The following is a 15,948-nucleotide window of genomic DNA, read 5'->3' as shown; positions in this document are numbered from 1 at the left end:
AGTGAAGAATAGGCTCTGATCAAAACTTGAAACTCAGCCCTCAGGCTGAGGAACAATTCTCTGGACAACACTGCCAGAGCCAGCTTGAAGGGACGGGCATCGAAGAGGTCAAGGAGGACCATAGGAGGTGGATAGAGGTCATTGACAACAACCCTTCCCATGTGTGGAGAGACAACCATACCCTCACCATCTACAAAATCCCCCTACAGCATTCTCAAACTTGCAGAGGAGTTCAACGAGTTTCCTCAGTTTGAGCAAATCCAGGCCAAGACTTCTCACCACTCCATGACAGGTAAACCTGAGCAGAGGGAATATACAGGTAAGTATTGCTTTCACAGTTTAGTGGAAACATTAACTCGAGGCTTGGAGCTGGGTGGCACTGACTGTTGCAAGACAACAATCCAAGTAAGACTGAAAATCTGCCACTCCCTTAAGAAGAGACCACAGAAAGGACATCAGGAGCAGGAGCGTGTCTCTCCAAAAGTTGATTCTGTTCATCTGGACGTAGCAATTTGTGGGAGAAACGTTTCATCACTCGTCCAAGTGACTTCTTCAGTCTCAGCTGACTGCAGGTTTCCCCAATCTTATAAACAGTACATTTGCATAATGACTGAAACCAGCCCACTGAAGGAACAATGGGCTGGGATGTCAGTTCCTTAATCTTAATTATGCAAATTCTCATGACCATTGATTAACAACCACTGACCAAAGCCCACTGATCAAAGACCACTGATCAATGGCCATGAGGAACTGACCTCCCAGCCCATTGTTCTTTCAGTGGGCTGGGACTTCACTTGGATGAGTGATGAAACGTTTCTCCCACAAAACGCTACGTCTAGATGAACAGAATCAACTTTTGGAGATTTACTGACCTGGATGATTGAGCATGCATCAAGACGTACAGGTGCGTGATTAAACCAGGTGTCTGGACACAGAAGGCGAGATACCCTGGAGAGTCCTGCCTCTGTACCAAAACCAGAATACACAAATACACACGACAGAGGAGAGAGAGAGAGATAAGAGGTGGGAAAGACAGAAGAGCTAGTCGACCAGTGAGTGCAGACGGACCGTCACAGTAATAGAGAACCAAACGTGGTGAAACAAAGAACATCGATTCTGACTTCTGATTTTCTCAAAATGTATGTTATTGTCTACTGAAAATTACATCTCCAATAGTTTTATTATTAATTTAGCCTTAGACTTTTAATTTATTGAATGGAGACCTCAGTTAAAAAAGTTAACTGACCATTTTCTGTTCCTTGAGAGGGACAAATTGATTATATATTGTCCTTGAATCCTGGGTTTCCAAACACAGCGAATGTCAGTTTGACATCAGATGTTTCAGTCAGTTTTGTCAGGATTTTGAAGTCTGCCTAAATAACTAAATAACCTTGATGAAGAAATAGAACATTCTCTGAAGTTTTTAAGAGGAAGAAATTCTTTAAAACTTTTCTACAGCTTACTGGTTTTACATGTTTTACTTGTGTCGTTGAGTGGTTGCAAATATGACTGAAGAAAATTGAATACCATGGTCATGTTGAGTTTTGTGGCTCAGGATTGTTGCAAATTCTCAAAACTACTTACTTGAAATATTTCATTGAGTGTCATAATAAAATGTGCCAATATTGTTGGACAACAGAACTTTGAAGATGAAACAATTGCTTCAAAGTAAACTATAGAATAGAAATGAAAATTAGTTTTATCTTAAAGGACCGAGATTGCTGAAGAAGTTCATCAGCAGTTCTTGGGAAACCTCCACAAAGTTACTTTCAATGATGACAGCGTTGCACCATCTCAGATCTGGCTCATCAGGCTCATTATGAATGAATGAGAGAAAGACTATTCTGCAAATTGTCATAATACCCTTATGTCTTTAAGCCTCACCCAACAACTTTTGCTGTGTAGGATGTTTGAAAGCTCTATTGTTTTAGTTACAACCTTATTTTTGTTGTTATTGTTTAGAGAACAAACCACAAATGGATCTGAATGAAGTCATGAGTTGAATCACACAGCTGTCAAGTTTTGTAGTAGAACATGTTGGGCATGCTCTGTTTAAACCCTACACTGAAAAAAGATCAAAGGTACAATATAGCAAAACCACTCAAAATAAATTGATAAGGTGATAGTTATGGCTCTTCTCCATACAGTAGTATTTCTTCCTCCAAACAAGTTGTAAGGGGTACTCCACGTTTTGACCTGCCAGCATCTTTGCTATGGTGAGAATAAGAACGTAAACTGTACATCAGACTGACCTAAGTAGTTAGCACATTTGGTTTTAGTAATATTAGTTATTTTTGCAAGAGACTGATTTTACAAAACAAGAATTCTGACTTTCAAAGACTCGAACAAACAAATTTGCAAGGTTTTTTCAAAAGAAGACTAATTCTGGATTGCTGCCATCTTTTGCTTTAACTGAGTAGATGTGCAGCAACAAATTCCTCCAAAAAAGTTCTGAGATTTCTGTACACGGTCCTATCACCAAAGGTTAACCTCTCATTGCTCTTTCCAGCTGATGTCACTCACCTAACAATTATTCCTATCCTTTTTCATTACTTCTGAATTCTATATTAACTCCTTCCAGTTAAACTGAAAGATTCTACTTTCGTATAATGTCTCTACACCATGAAAAGCATTTTATCAAAAAAAGAAAAAAAAACAAGTATTATTCTGAGGCATTTGTTTTTTTTCTTCTTAATACTATCTACAGTTTAAAAACTTAGCAGTCTGTCTCAGGTACTGCAGTGAACTCAGTCAGATACATGGTGAAGTGGCTGTGGTGCCACTGAGTGAGAGCTGCCTTGCTGACATCTCGCTAAAATGGATTGAAAAACAGAAATCTACAGAAAATTTGAATACTTACTGTCACAGAAACAATGTGGTCAACAGTGATGAATGCAGAGCTATCTTATGATTGTTGTTTCTGGGCTTTCACTGAGTCTTCACACCTACTCATGTTTCAAAAGCAAAAGCAGACAAGTGGGCAGACCTCCATATTTGACAGGAAATTACCTGCCAGATAAAAATAAAATTTGGAAAATGAAAAAAATGTAATGTTTCAAAAAGTAATAAAAGCGTAAAAAAAGAATGAAAATAAAACAAGAAAAAATGTTAAACTTTGTGGACATTGTAAGAAGGGTAAGAACCTGTGGGCAACTGATAAAAGAGGAGGACATCTTACTTTTACTCCATGGTCTTTTATCAGAATCTGAATCAGTCCAGCTGCTACTGCTACAAAAGACTGCTACATTTTATGTTGGGGGTCAAATTGACCCCAGGAAACAAAACCTTCCAAACATGACTGCCATATAATTGAAATAACTAAGTAAAATTAAATGTAATATTTAAGTAGTAGGTATTTAATATGCAAAATCATTGAAGTTGGTCAAAAATAATAAGATGAACTAATTCAAATGGAAGAAAATGTTAGATGAACTTAAACTGTTAAAGTTAGGACTGTTTAAAAAAAAAAAACTTTACAAAACTTAATTTACTTAATTATTTTGAGTGTTTGGTTTAAAGTGCACGCAAACAGTTTTCAAGCCATATTTCCAACTTGGGAATTAAAAGATGGGATTGGAGTTCATTTACACCTACTTTTCTGGCTGTTATGTTAATTATGTTATGAAAAGGCCACAAGCAGTTTCAGTGTCGTCATATGCATCATCTGTTTGACATGTGTTGAATGAGTTGAATATTGCAAGTCATTAATTGATGCATTTAAAAACTAAAAATAAGAAAATCTTGGCTTACTGTCCTTTTTTTCTTTTCTGTCTCATGTTCTCCACCATCCCTCATATCCATGTTTCCTTCTCATCATTGTTTGAACACCAGATTGACGGACAGTGGGTAAGTGCCTCCACCTCCTCATTAACCTTCCCAGCCCTTCCCATTTCCTTGTTAGGAAATCTAAATTAACATCAATAAAATGATGAAGAATGAACAGAAGTTTATTTTAGCTTCCTTTGAACCCTGTAAAGTTGAGCCATTTATTTTGTCCAGTTGATGGTTAATGGTCAGTTAATAGATATGTTGCTATCTGCAAACTCTTAAGCATATGAAGCACAGTGAATAAATATGTTCTGCAACTTTGCAGTACCTGGAAAGAGTACCATTACCATTACGTGATATTCATACTCAGGAGATTTGATATTTCTGGTGTTTGAGTTGACGATAGCTAACTTATAAAACTCGGCTAAAACAGCTAATTATAAAAACTGAATTAACGTTAGCCTTTTTTCCTAGAAAATATTTTGATGTTGAGTGTTATGTGAATGTGAAGTTTTGTCAGGATTCTTCAGCTTGACTAATAAAGAGTGCCAACCTGAAGATGGGAGTTTTGGTTTGGTTTTAAATTAAACAGTCTATTTTGCATTAGACTAATCTATTAGCAAAATTAAGCCTGGTCTAACCGTACAAACCAATGACTGTAGAAAATATATATTTTCTGCAGTCATTGATTCAAACCATTTTAAAGTATGTCGGTAAAACTGGTGGAATGTTGTAAACAGCTTCATGTAAGAACTAGTTTCTTTCATCTTTTTTTTTTTTTTTTTTTTTTTTTTTCCCTAAATGACATCAGAAACAGCAGTATGCGACATTACGTGATGGCAGAGCTTCAGTTCATCCTTTGTCATTTTTTTTTTTTTTTTTAATAAATAGGACAGGGGGAATGAATGAGAGAAAGAGGGGGAGAGAAAGAAAGAAAACCAAAGGGGAGAAGAGACGGTGAGAAGGGGGGGGAAGAGAGAGAAAAAAAAAAAAGAACTCCTGGGTCACCTGTATGGAGAAAAAAAAACAAAAAACAAAAAAAAAAAAACAAACAAACAGAGGAGACAGCAAACAACAAAGAGCAACATAATAATAGACTAATCTATTAGCAAAATTAAGCCTGGTCTAACCGTACAAACCAATGACTGTAGAAAATATATATTTTCTGCAGTCATTGATTCAAACCATTTTAAAGTATGTCGGTAAAACTGGTGGAATGTTGTAAACAGCTTCATGTAAGAACTAGTTTCTTTCATCTAAAAGAAAATACACCTCCAACTTGTAACAGTGTGAAGAAGAATGTCTACCCATCCTTCAGCTGTATGCTAAATGCTAGCCCTGGCATACCACTAGGGGAAAATGTGTATCCCTGAGGGTAACCACCTACCAAATGAAAATGTGATTGCCCAAATCTGATACCTTTGAGGTGAACTGGCCCCTTTTAAGTTGCTTGTAGGGGTTGTGAATGAGCCCCATGAACTGAATCCAAACCAACAATTTTCTGTTTAAGTTTTAGAGTCTACTGATCTCCAGAAAAGTGTTTGGACGTTCTTAAATCCCTCTGTGCCAAATCCTGCCGTTTTAGAAAAAACTGTGAGGGGTTTGACTGGAAGGCAACACAGAGTCTGTGAAAAGTCCACCCTTGATAAAGACTTCTCTGGTTGATTAACAGTTTTGCTTTTACAAAGCCCATGAAATTGCTAATCAATGTGCTGTTGTTCTGTTGCTGAGCACATTTAAATGGTGAGGGATGGGTAGGGGGGGGGCTCATATTAAAAATGTGACCTAATTCTGATCTCAGCCAATTCGCAAGGCTGAAGTAGCAGCAGTAGTTACAGCTCAACAGGCAAATAAATGTTTTTAAAAGATATAATTGTTCTTTTCAGTTTTGTGTCGCATATGGCAAAGACCAAACAATTTCTTCTCCTCCTCTCTGCTTTTTTTAAGGCAGGCATTGTAGGAAAAAGGAAGGAGCAGTAGTGTTAATTGAGGTAAGAAGAAGAAAAAAGAAAAGTTCTCAAGATTTGCTAGGAAGATTCAGAGCACTGAAAGAGAGCTGCCATATTGAAGACTTTTGGAAGGGAAAAAAATTGGCGATGACCTCTCTGGACCCGCAATTTGTCAGCGATCTGTATGCTTTGTTGATTGAAATTTTTAATTTGGGTGTTCTTTAGAAGGCCTGTGAAAGGGCATTGTCACTATGAGATGAACCCCCCTGCTGCTGCTACCATTCAGTGCCCAGCCCCTGCATTTTTTCTTTCTCTCTCCTTCCTTGAAGGGAAAAGGGTGCCATAAAAAAAAAAAAAAAAAAAAAAAATATATATATATATATATATATATATATATATATATATATATATATATACATATATATATATATATATATATATGTATATATTTTTTTTCATTTTATTTTATTTTTTACGGAGTGGCAAACGAGACATGAAATAGTGGATTAATTGAATCTTGTGTGAGACTTTGGTCCTCTCAGCTAGAGCACTGCTTTAGAGGAATACAAGGCTGCTCTAATTGTAGGGAGATGCACAAAAAGTATCCTTCAGATTCCGTCAGGTTTCCAGCACAGATGGGCATATTATTCAGCTGCATAATGCACCCTATTAGCTGCTTAACACAGCAGCGTTACACGGATGGGAAGGTTTTCTAGGCTGTCCTGGGAAGGGGTGCATGTGTGAGGATTTGTTGTAGGTTTTTATTTCTTTTGCAGCACAGACAATACTGTTGTATATCAGAGCAGAGGGGTAGTCTGTATTATGTCTGTGCCTGGTCAGTTTCCTGAAAATAATAAATAAATAATGTGACTTTTTGTCCCCCCCTACCCTCATCCCTACAGCAACAGTACCACTCCAAAATTGATGTTTTGATTGACGAGGCATTAAAGGACATTATTACATCACTCGTGTCAAAGGTAAACCTCACCTTTACTCTTTTACGCTTTATTATTTTGTATATTTTTCAAAAATATTTTAGTAGGGAGAGGGGTCAAACCATACTCTTTGATAACCCAGCCTAGCTTTTGTTTGTTTGTTTTGTTTTTCCAGATTTTGGTATTTAGACACTTTTTTTCCTTTGATTAATTAATTTCATGCTTTTTTTTTTTGTTAAAGAAATGTGAGTTTCATTTTACAGAAAGGGGGAGCTAATTTTTGTTGTTCTAAAAATATTCCAAGAATCTTGAAACAAGATTAGATAATAACTTTCCTCACTAGACTCAAGAAAGCAGCTAGAAACCTAATCTTAGAAGTGTTTTTGTGCTCCCACCTCTCTGTAGTTTGCTGCTGTTTTAAACGGTGTCCTCTCCAAGCTCTCAAGATATGATGAAGGGACATTCTTCTCTTCAGTCCTGTCTTTCACAGTGAGTAGCCATGTTTTTGTTCCTGGAAATGGAGTGCTGTGCTGTTATTTCACTGCTTATCCAGGCAACCTGTTATTTGCTGGAAACCAGATCTTGAAAGCTGAAAGCTGCTGCGAAATATGTGGAACTCCCTGTGAGTCTGTCTGCCTGCTGTTTTATTGTTCAGCCCATTCATCACATATTTGTGTCTCCATCCACATTGAGATCATTCAAGTTTTGGCTGGAAAATAAAGCAACCTGTAAATGCAAAGTTGGCTGCTCTTTGCATAGAGCCTATTGCATCTGCATGTTACTTTTTTTCCACACAGTGTCAAACATATGTGAAAGATAAGGAGGGTCTTTATTCTGTCTGCAATACCAGAAACAAAGATTACATAACAAACCAGCATTTGGCTATCAAGTTGTTAATGAGCTTTTTTAACATCCATTGAAATTATAGAAGACTTAAGAGTTTAAAAACAATTTCTCAATTCAGTAAAAAGTAAAGAAATTCATACATATCAAACAAAAATTAAATTATGTTCCTTTTTTTTAAACTTGTGTCAGTTTCTAATTAAAGGTTTTTGACAGGTAAGCAAAAGACATTGAATGTTACTGAACAAACTGTTGTTGAAAAGCACTCTTTTCTAAATATTTAGTTTGCCTTTATTCATAAGGGGTGCAACGATACTCGTATCGATATTGAACCGTTCGATACAGTGCTTTTGGTTCGGTACGCATGTGTATCGAACAATACAACATTTTCAATTTATTTTATCAACTTTCCTTCTGACGATGCTGTCTGTGTTGAGCGCTCAGTGGATCTGCGCTCGACAGTGCAGCCTAGGCGGAGTAGTCGAACGCAGACTCACTGAGCGCAGGGCAAGCTAGCGAGACAGAAGTTAAGCTCGTTGCAACATGGCAAATTGAACCTCCCCCACCCTCATTCAGATCTGGCGTTTGGAATTATTTTGGTTTTCATGTGACGTATGACCCTGAAGGTAAGCGCTAAAGTAAAACAGTATGTCGGATGTGCCACGCAATGCTCAATTACATGGGTTTGAACTAGTGTTTTATGCTGGGCTCACACTGTGCGATTTTTGGCCCATTTTGAGCCGATTTTTGAGTCGTGCGACCGTTTTGGCGATCGGCCCGATATTGGCCTTCATCGTGCGTCGTGCATCGTGTAGTATACGTGGGGTAACGAGAAGCGATTAACACCTCACGACCAGCTCCCGATCATCAATCGCTTGGTCGTGAGGATTTCAAACATTGAAATCCTCACGACCGTCATGAGGGTGTCACCACAGTTTCTCACGCTGCGAACACGCAAACACAAATGTCAGTGAAAAAGACGGTGCAGCACGGCAGTGCAGCGTGTGATCTGGACACAAACGATGGAGGCACAACTTGTAGAACTTTGGAAAGCTCATCTGAGCCTTTTCGATGTGGCCTCACAAAATTATCACGACCACAACAACCGTGAAAATAGTTGGATCTACATTGCTGCTCAATCACAGCTGCCTGATCAATGTTTTTCATTAGCAATTTAGCAAAGTTGATGGTGGTGGTGTGCGTGTCTGTGTGAGTGAAAGACAGAGAGAGAGAGCGACAGAATTTCTGTTATAACCTTCATTTTATGGACGCACAGTGTGAGCACTCAGGTCGCATCAGAGCATCGGGCCGTATAGTGTGAGACCTGCATCGTGACCCATGAACTGCTAACCCCTGCGAGTCAATCGTACAGTTTGAGCAGGAGCTGAACCGCGCGACTGAAAAAATCGCACAGTGTCTGCCCAGCATTAGCGCAGTTAGCTCGTTAACGTGTTGGCCGTCCAGCCCCACGCACGGGGCTATCAGGGGTAGCTTGTTAACGGAGATTTGCCGTGTTGTGGCGTTAAGGTCATTTCAACGAGATTAACGCTGACAGCACTAGTGGGAACACAACGAATATGACTGCACATTTACACCGACATCATCCTAGTGCAAAGACAAGTGGAAGCAGACAAAAACAACAAGCACGCATGCTACAAACTTTACCCGAGTCATTTAGACAGCCGTTAGCACAGGATTCTCCTTATGGGGACCTGATATGTTTAATATGCTGCTGAGAATATAGCCCAGAAGAAGCGGATAGTATAGCTTTTATTTTGGAAAGAGCCATTTCTCTGTAATAAACTCTCTTTTCCAAAGATGAGTGATTCCTCAATCAGATACAGGGCTCGCAAAATCGCTAGCCCGACGTCCTGGAGCTAGCGATTTTTCCAGTCGGGCTACAAAAATCTATCTCTGCCCTGCCCGTCGGGCTATCGTAGGAAGGAGAAATATATGTCAATGCTTTTGCATTCTTTCGGAAATGTAGCTGGGTAATTATGTCATTGGCATCGGTGAGCCGCTGTCAATATGTGACATATTGAAATCGCGTTTGAATTTGCGCTTGTTTTTTGCTTTCACTTTGCAATCGCGTGAACTGTGTATAGAGAGCGACAGCACTGATCTGTGAGTGATGATAATTTGTGCACCAATTCCTCTGACATCGTCTTATCAATCGTTAGCTTACTATGCAAACATGACAAGTGAAATCTCCCGCAGCAAGCTTAAACATGTGAGAGGTTGATCGCGCAGAGAATCGCTGAGCTTATGTGAGTGCGTGTGTAAAAGTAGCAGGATATATATTTTAGTTCTGCTGAGCCAAACAAGACAGGTCAGGGTGAAGAAGTGACAGCCAAAGAAAAGCTTACCACAAAACGGAGAAGTTATGACAAATGAGACTATAAGGCAAAAAGAAAGTGCAGCTTTATGGTTTCATGGACAAAAGAATTTCTGTGGCTGCAATATGACGAGCTATATAACCGGGGCTGCACATAAGTGGTCCGCAGGTGCGCATTTGCTGTCAAAATAAAAAACGCGCACATATATATATATATATATATGTGTGTGTGTATATATATATATATATATATATATATATATATATATATATATATATATATATATATATATATATGTGTGTGTGTGTGTGTGTGTGTGTGTGTGTGTGTGTGTGTGTGTGTGTGTATATATATATATGTGTGTGTGTGTGTGTGTGTGTGTGTATATATATATATATGTGTGTGTGTGTGTGTGTATATATTAATTAGTCAGTTTTGTAAGCAATGCATTGAACTGATAGAGGAGAATTGTTAGTTCAGTGTGTTTGGGTTTCACACTTCAGTACATTATTATTATTGAAAAGGGGTACAATTCTTTTTTTTAAATCCTATTTAATTAAGAAAAAAAAGTTCAATGAAAGGTCACTGATTCCAGATTTTTATATATTTATAGTTTTAAGGAGAGAACAGGAGAACAATCTTAAGCTGCTGTATCTCCCTCTATCCTATAATTCTCTCTGGTTCCTAGCTTACTTCCCTCTCAGCTCCTTCTTCTGGTGAAATTATAATGTAACCCCTACCTTGGCCTTCTGGTCTTTTGTCTAGTGGTAACCTGACATGTGTGCCTCTTTTGGGATAAAGGGCAGGGGGCGGAGCCTTTTGGACTTCACACCTGGTCACAAATACACAAAGCATTCATTTCTAGTTTTCCTTTGTTTCACTTCATTGTCGTGAGTGGGTCAGTTTATTTATGGCTGATTTCTTTTCCCAGATATAATTTTAGTAAACTTTTTCATTAATACCAACGCACCTTTTTATAGGATTATTAAAAACGATGAGCTGTAACCATAGTTTATTATATTTAGTTTCTATTGTAGATTTCCAGAATCCCACAGCGTAAGGCTTTTTGTCATTTTATATCTCTTAGTTATTAACAGTAGTGGAAAACAATGTGGTGGAAACTGAATCATCAGAATTTTATAAACTTTTTTTATTATATCTCATCACTATATAAGCTAAAACTTGAATGGTGCATTCACAACTGAAGTGCGTCCTAAAAAATGTTAGCTAACGTCTACTAACTAAATGTTACCTCAGCAATGGAGATTTAAGTATGATTTTGGATGGTGCCTGTTAGATGTTGCGGCTAATGACATTTAATGTAAATATGATTGCTTGAAATGTTAGCTAAGCAATGGAAAATAAGATCTGTAAAAATTACATATAAGTTGCTTTATATTTCTATCTTTATCTTTACCAGCCAAGCATCTAATTTACTTATTATGACAATTATTACATTTGTTGTTTTTGTTGTCATTGTCAAGACTACTCAGAGAAGCCCTACTATTAATTAAAACTTCAATGTTCATGCAGAAGTGGAAAGAAGGAAAATAAAAGGAACACATACGTGCAGAGAAAGCTCTTGAAGCATGTAGTTATGTCAACCAGGCTTTCATCAAATCAGCAAAGATGCGCAAGAAAGAAGATTAGACAACAACTGGGCAGAAACATAACAACATAGTCATTCCTCATCTTGCAGGTTTGTTAGAGAATCTCAGAGCTTCAGCCACACCTAAAAAATGGTTGATCCCAAGGATAAAACGTCCTTCCCCAGACCTTTTTAACTGGAGAAACCAGCAACTCCATAAATGCAATGCACAGTATAGAAGAGCCACCTTGACATGACAAGATGCAGTTGTACATCTGTGCTATATAAGTCAATCTTTCAAGGATGCCAATGTACACATTTTGGACTGAGAAGACAGAGGAGTAAATAAGCCCATCTAGTTCCACTATGAACAACCATCATTGAACAGAAGTGGTGGCTTACAACACCAGCTGTCAGCCACCTACAATACAGTCTTGAGATCCTTTCTCAGGTACCTAAACCCCCACTCACATCTTACATCAGGTGACCTCAATAGCTGACATGGTGGGTGGGGCAAGGTCGCACAGTGTTTTCACTTGAAACCTCTCGTGGTAATGACCCAGGCCTTTTTTTTGACACCTTGGCTCATGTGATGATGCACATGAGTAATAGTGGGTCAGTGACAACCTCCTAAGGGACAACCCCCACTAGGGTTTAAATACCTGGGACTCTCTAACTTTTGGTTTTACAACTGTAGAAGCCTCTTGCATGAGAGGTGAAACATCTTCAAAATACTTAACGTCCGGTCACCTTCTTTTCAAACTCCTCAGACTTCAATCTTAAATAATCAGAACGGATTAATGGCTGATGTACCACAGGCCCTTAAGGCAGCAGTGCATCTGGAAAGTATTAAAAGGGCTTCACTTGTTCCACATTTTGTCAGGTCACAGTTATATATTTCAAAAAAGCTTACACAACTAGCCTCATTCATCTATTCACACAAGCACTTTCTTCTTTGCCATACAGGACATCCACCTGGAAAAAAATTAAATGAACCCAAGGCAGGAAATGGAACTGATATCATTGTGAAGTTACTTAATAATTTAATGCCCCATTACCCTGATAACAAAAGGCACCTCCTCCCTCTCCTCTCTTTAGACTTATACCTGCATTGATCAGTACCTGTACAGGAACATATCTTTATTTTAAAATGTTTTTTGTTGCTGTCAAATATTGATAAGTTAACAGACATCCATTATCTAGATGCAGAGAGGATTACTAGTGTTTAGGTAAAACTAAAGAAACAGTAAAGGAGATTGAGAGAGCAGAACGGGACAACAGTGACGAACTACTTGTATGTGCATTTTTTCTCTGTCTATCCTTTCTATTGCTCAACACGAGAGAATCTCTAATCTTGTTGGCTGGAACTGTGCCGACATCTGTGATCTGTCATGGTGCTTTGTCGCCTTGCCAGAACAAAAGAAAAAGAGGTGAATGACTGTGAAAAGCCTTAAGGGGAGGAAAGGGTAAGAGAAAATTGATGTCTCAAGTGACACCAGGGGCATTTACATGTAGCCAGTGACACACATACACACTCTTAAATGTTGTACCTCATACAGGAGAACTGTACTTTATACACTTTGAACCTGTCCATATATCTGTGGTTGTGTGGCAAATGTGCATAGATGTATAGGAACCTGACTGTTTTTCTTTCATACCTAAGTCCAGACTTTATGACCAACCTGAATATTATGCTTTTGGTCTATTATGAGTCTAAGCAGTTTTGACCCACCAAGGCATACTGGTACCAAATGGCACTTTCATAGATATAAGATATCTAAAGGTGCTGTTTGATATCTGAGACTAAGTTAACGTGACCTGTCATGGCATCAAGCCAATTCACGCCAATGTATGCAGCACTGAGTGGCCTTAATATGTGTTGTTATCAACAGATATTGTTATTCACCTCAAGAGAATGTATCTTCAAGTTCAAAGCGATGTTGCTCCTGGTTTTAACATTTCAACCTGCTTATGGAACTTTGCTGCACATAACATCTGTGCTAGTAAATGAACTGACCACCACACGTGCAGTAAATCCAGGCCTTGTCATGAGATCTCCAACTCACTACCTCCAGTGGAATTTCACTTGTAAAGTTAGGAACAGCACAGCAGCACGGTGGTTAGCACTGTTGCCGCACAGCAAGAAGGTCCTGAGTTCAATTCCACCATCAGGCCGGGGTCTTTCTGTGTGGAGTTTGCATGTTCTCCCCGTGTTTGCGTGGGTTCCCTCCGGGTACTCTGGCTTCCTCCCACCGTCCAAAGACATGCAGCTTGTGGGGATAGGTTAATTGATTAATCCAAATTGCCCATAGGTGTGAATGTGAATGTGAGTGTGAATGGTTGTCTGTCCCTGTGTGTTGGCCCTGTGACAGACTGGCGACCTGTCCAGGGTGTACCCCGCCTCTCGCCCTATGACAGCTGGGACAGGCTCCAGCGCCCCCCGCGACCCTGAAAAGGATAAGCGGAAGCGATTGGATGGATGGATGGATGGAAGTTAGGAACATTTTCTGACTGTAGGGTTCTGCTAAATCGACTGGTTTTATATAGTGTTTCTCTACCATACCTGAGGACTCAAAGGCTTTATACAATTTGCTTTAGTCATCTAGTCGCACCCATGAATACAAGCACCTTTTTCTGTGTAACTGCTTTCTGTGTAACATTCACACATTCATAGAGCACTTGTCTATATCTGGCATGCAGACTGGAGTAGATGACCTGTTCAACCTTCTGATATTCAGCCACGCCATCAATAGGATTGCTAGATTATTATTGCTATCTTGATAATATGGGTCAATCCATTTAAAACTGTAAATGACCAGAAACATCAAAGGGAAGAGATAACAAATGCACTGAAAGAGGATAGGGAGAATACTAAAGCTACTTAAAAACAGGCAAATTAGGGGAAGTGAATGCAGCTGGGGAACAACAAAGGAGCAAGTAATCAGGGAAATGATACAAGGGGAAGTCAAACTGAACTCAAGGCACGAATAACTATCAAAATAAAGCAGAAAATAAAACATGGTAAGTAAAAAATAATGTTTTTTTCCTGAAATGAAGGAACTTAATACAGGAGAACTGATAAACTATGAATCACCAGAAGACATTCAAAATAAAAAAAATATTACAGCATCAGTTAGAAGCATAAGTGACAAGTTAATACTGGTCAGTATGCATCCACTATAACATGTGCCTTGAAAAAGTTATGAATCTGAAAGTCGTAAGCAATTTTTGGGACCATAGAAAAGATGTTTTTGAGACTGAGATTGGAGATCATTGCTATTGTTCAGTCTTAGGATGATACTGCACTGTGCCAGAAGGAGAACTTAACCCTATCAGAGAAGAATTTCAAATATTCTTAAACAAGGCTCTGAATTTCAAAGTATCAAAAATGAGTTTATTAGAAAACAAATATTATCAAGAAAGAATGAACCTGGTATCAAAATGTAGTTAAAAAGGAGAACTTCAAGTGATTTAACTTATGTTAATAAGTCAACTACCCAGATGTTGTTATGATTCCTGCCACCTCCACCTCTCCAGTAGGGACGATGTAGGGTCATAAAATGGGACTGTGCATCAGAGAGCCAATGCTAAAAGACACATCAAAGGTAAAGGTGGGGATGCAAGTGATATCTGACAAAACTGCATTTCTGAACTGAAATCAACAAAAACCACAGAAACAGTTGCAAAAATAGTTTTGAAATATATTTGCATCAGCATGGGCATGACCTCAAAGTGTCTGCTTGTACACATCAGAGACGATACTCATCTGAGTATCATCTTTTACACTTACCTCCCCAGTCACTCTAGTGCCTTATGAGAATTATGACAGGGTTGTCAGTCAGTGGGCTTGGGTAACTTCTTCAGGATGATTATAACACTCCATTCTCTTCTTTTCATCACACACAACAGTCCCCCTGCAGCCATGTGACCCCACTTTAACCTCTTGTGTCTGCAGGTTTTCTTCTTCAGTAGTCTGTCTGAATTACAGCTAATCGTCTCTGACTGACCCCAGTCTGTCATTCTCTGATAGACCTTTGAAACAACTGCTGAGACAGTTTTTACCAGAAGACATTCAACTTACCAGAGAGGTCACATTATCTTCTTCTAAGAGTTACCGTCAAAGTTGAGAAGCTACAATAATCTAATGACTGCTTGATTTTTTTTCTCTCTTTGGAAAATCACTTGAACAATTAATTTGTCATTTAAGTAGTTGCCAATTAATTTACTGTCAGGCAACTATTTGACGAATAAGTTAATTATTTTAGCTTTGCTGCTCGGGTGTCTGTGTGGGCGCGTGTGTTTAAAAACAGGGATGTATGCTTCATTTGCATGGACCGATGCAGACAAATCACTAAATTGTAATGTCAGGCATAACCTTGGAGGCCCTCACAACTTTGCATATTTTAAAATTATTTGAGAGAACAGTGTGACCTTGTCTGGACTTTGTCCATATTGAGGCTCTTGAAACTTTGTGATATGATTTGATGACTTTTATGCTGTCTTTGATGAAATATTACAATTATAAATAC

At 38.6% G+C, this 15,948-nt stretch overlaps 1 protein-coding gene across 1 annotated transcript in view; it reads left to right on the top strand.

Annotated features, from left to right (window-relative positions):
* The window catches only part of cadps2 (Ca++-dependent secretion activator 2), a 193,329-nt gene that overhangs the window by 163,546 nt on the left and 13,835 nt on the right, over positions 1 to 15,948 (top strand). Inside the window, exons 22-24 of the mRNA XM_085413171.1 lie at positions 3,832 to 3,846; positions 6,620 to 6,694; positions 7,058 to 7,141. Of these exons, the coding sequence (XP_085269297.1) occupies positions 3,832 to 3,846; positions 6,620 to 6,694; positions 7,058 to 7,141 (174 nt within the window). The remainder of the gene's footprint in view (positions 1 to 3,831; positions 3,847 to 6,619; positions 6,695 to 7,057; positions 7,142 to 15,948) is intronic.

This window comes from Rhamphochromis longiceps, linkage group LG7 (assembly GCF_057381845.1).
Source record: "Rhamphochromis longiceps isolate RC_006_pf linkage group LG7, R_longiceps_female_GT1.1, whole genome shotgun sequence".
In the NCBI taxonomy this organism is placed as follows: domain Eukaryota; kingdom Metazoa; phylum Chordata; class Actinopteri; order Cichliformes; family Cichlidae; genus Rhamphochromis; species Rhamphochromis longiceps.
Note: the sequence above shows the minus strand (reverse complement) of the source record. Positions and strands in the feature narration are given on the sequence as shown.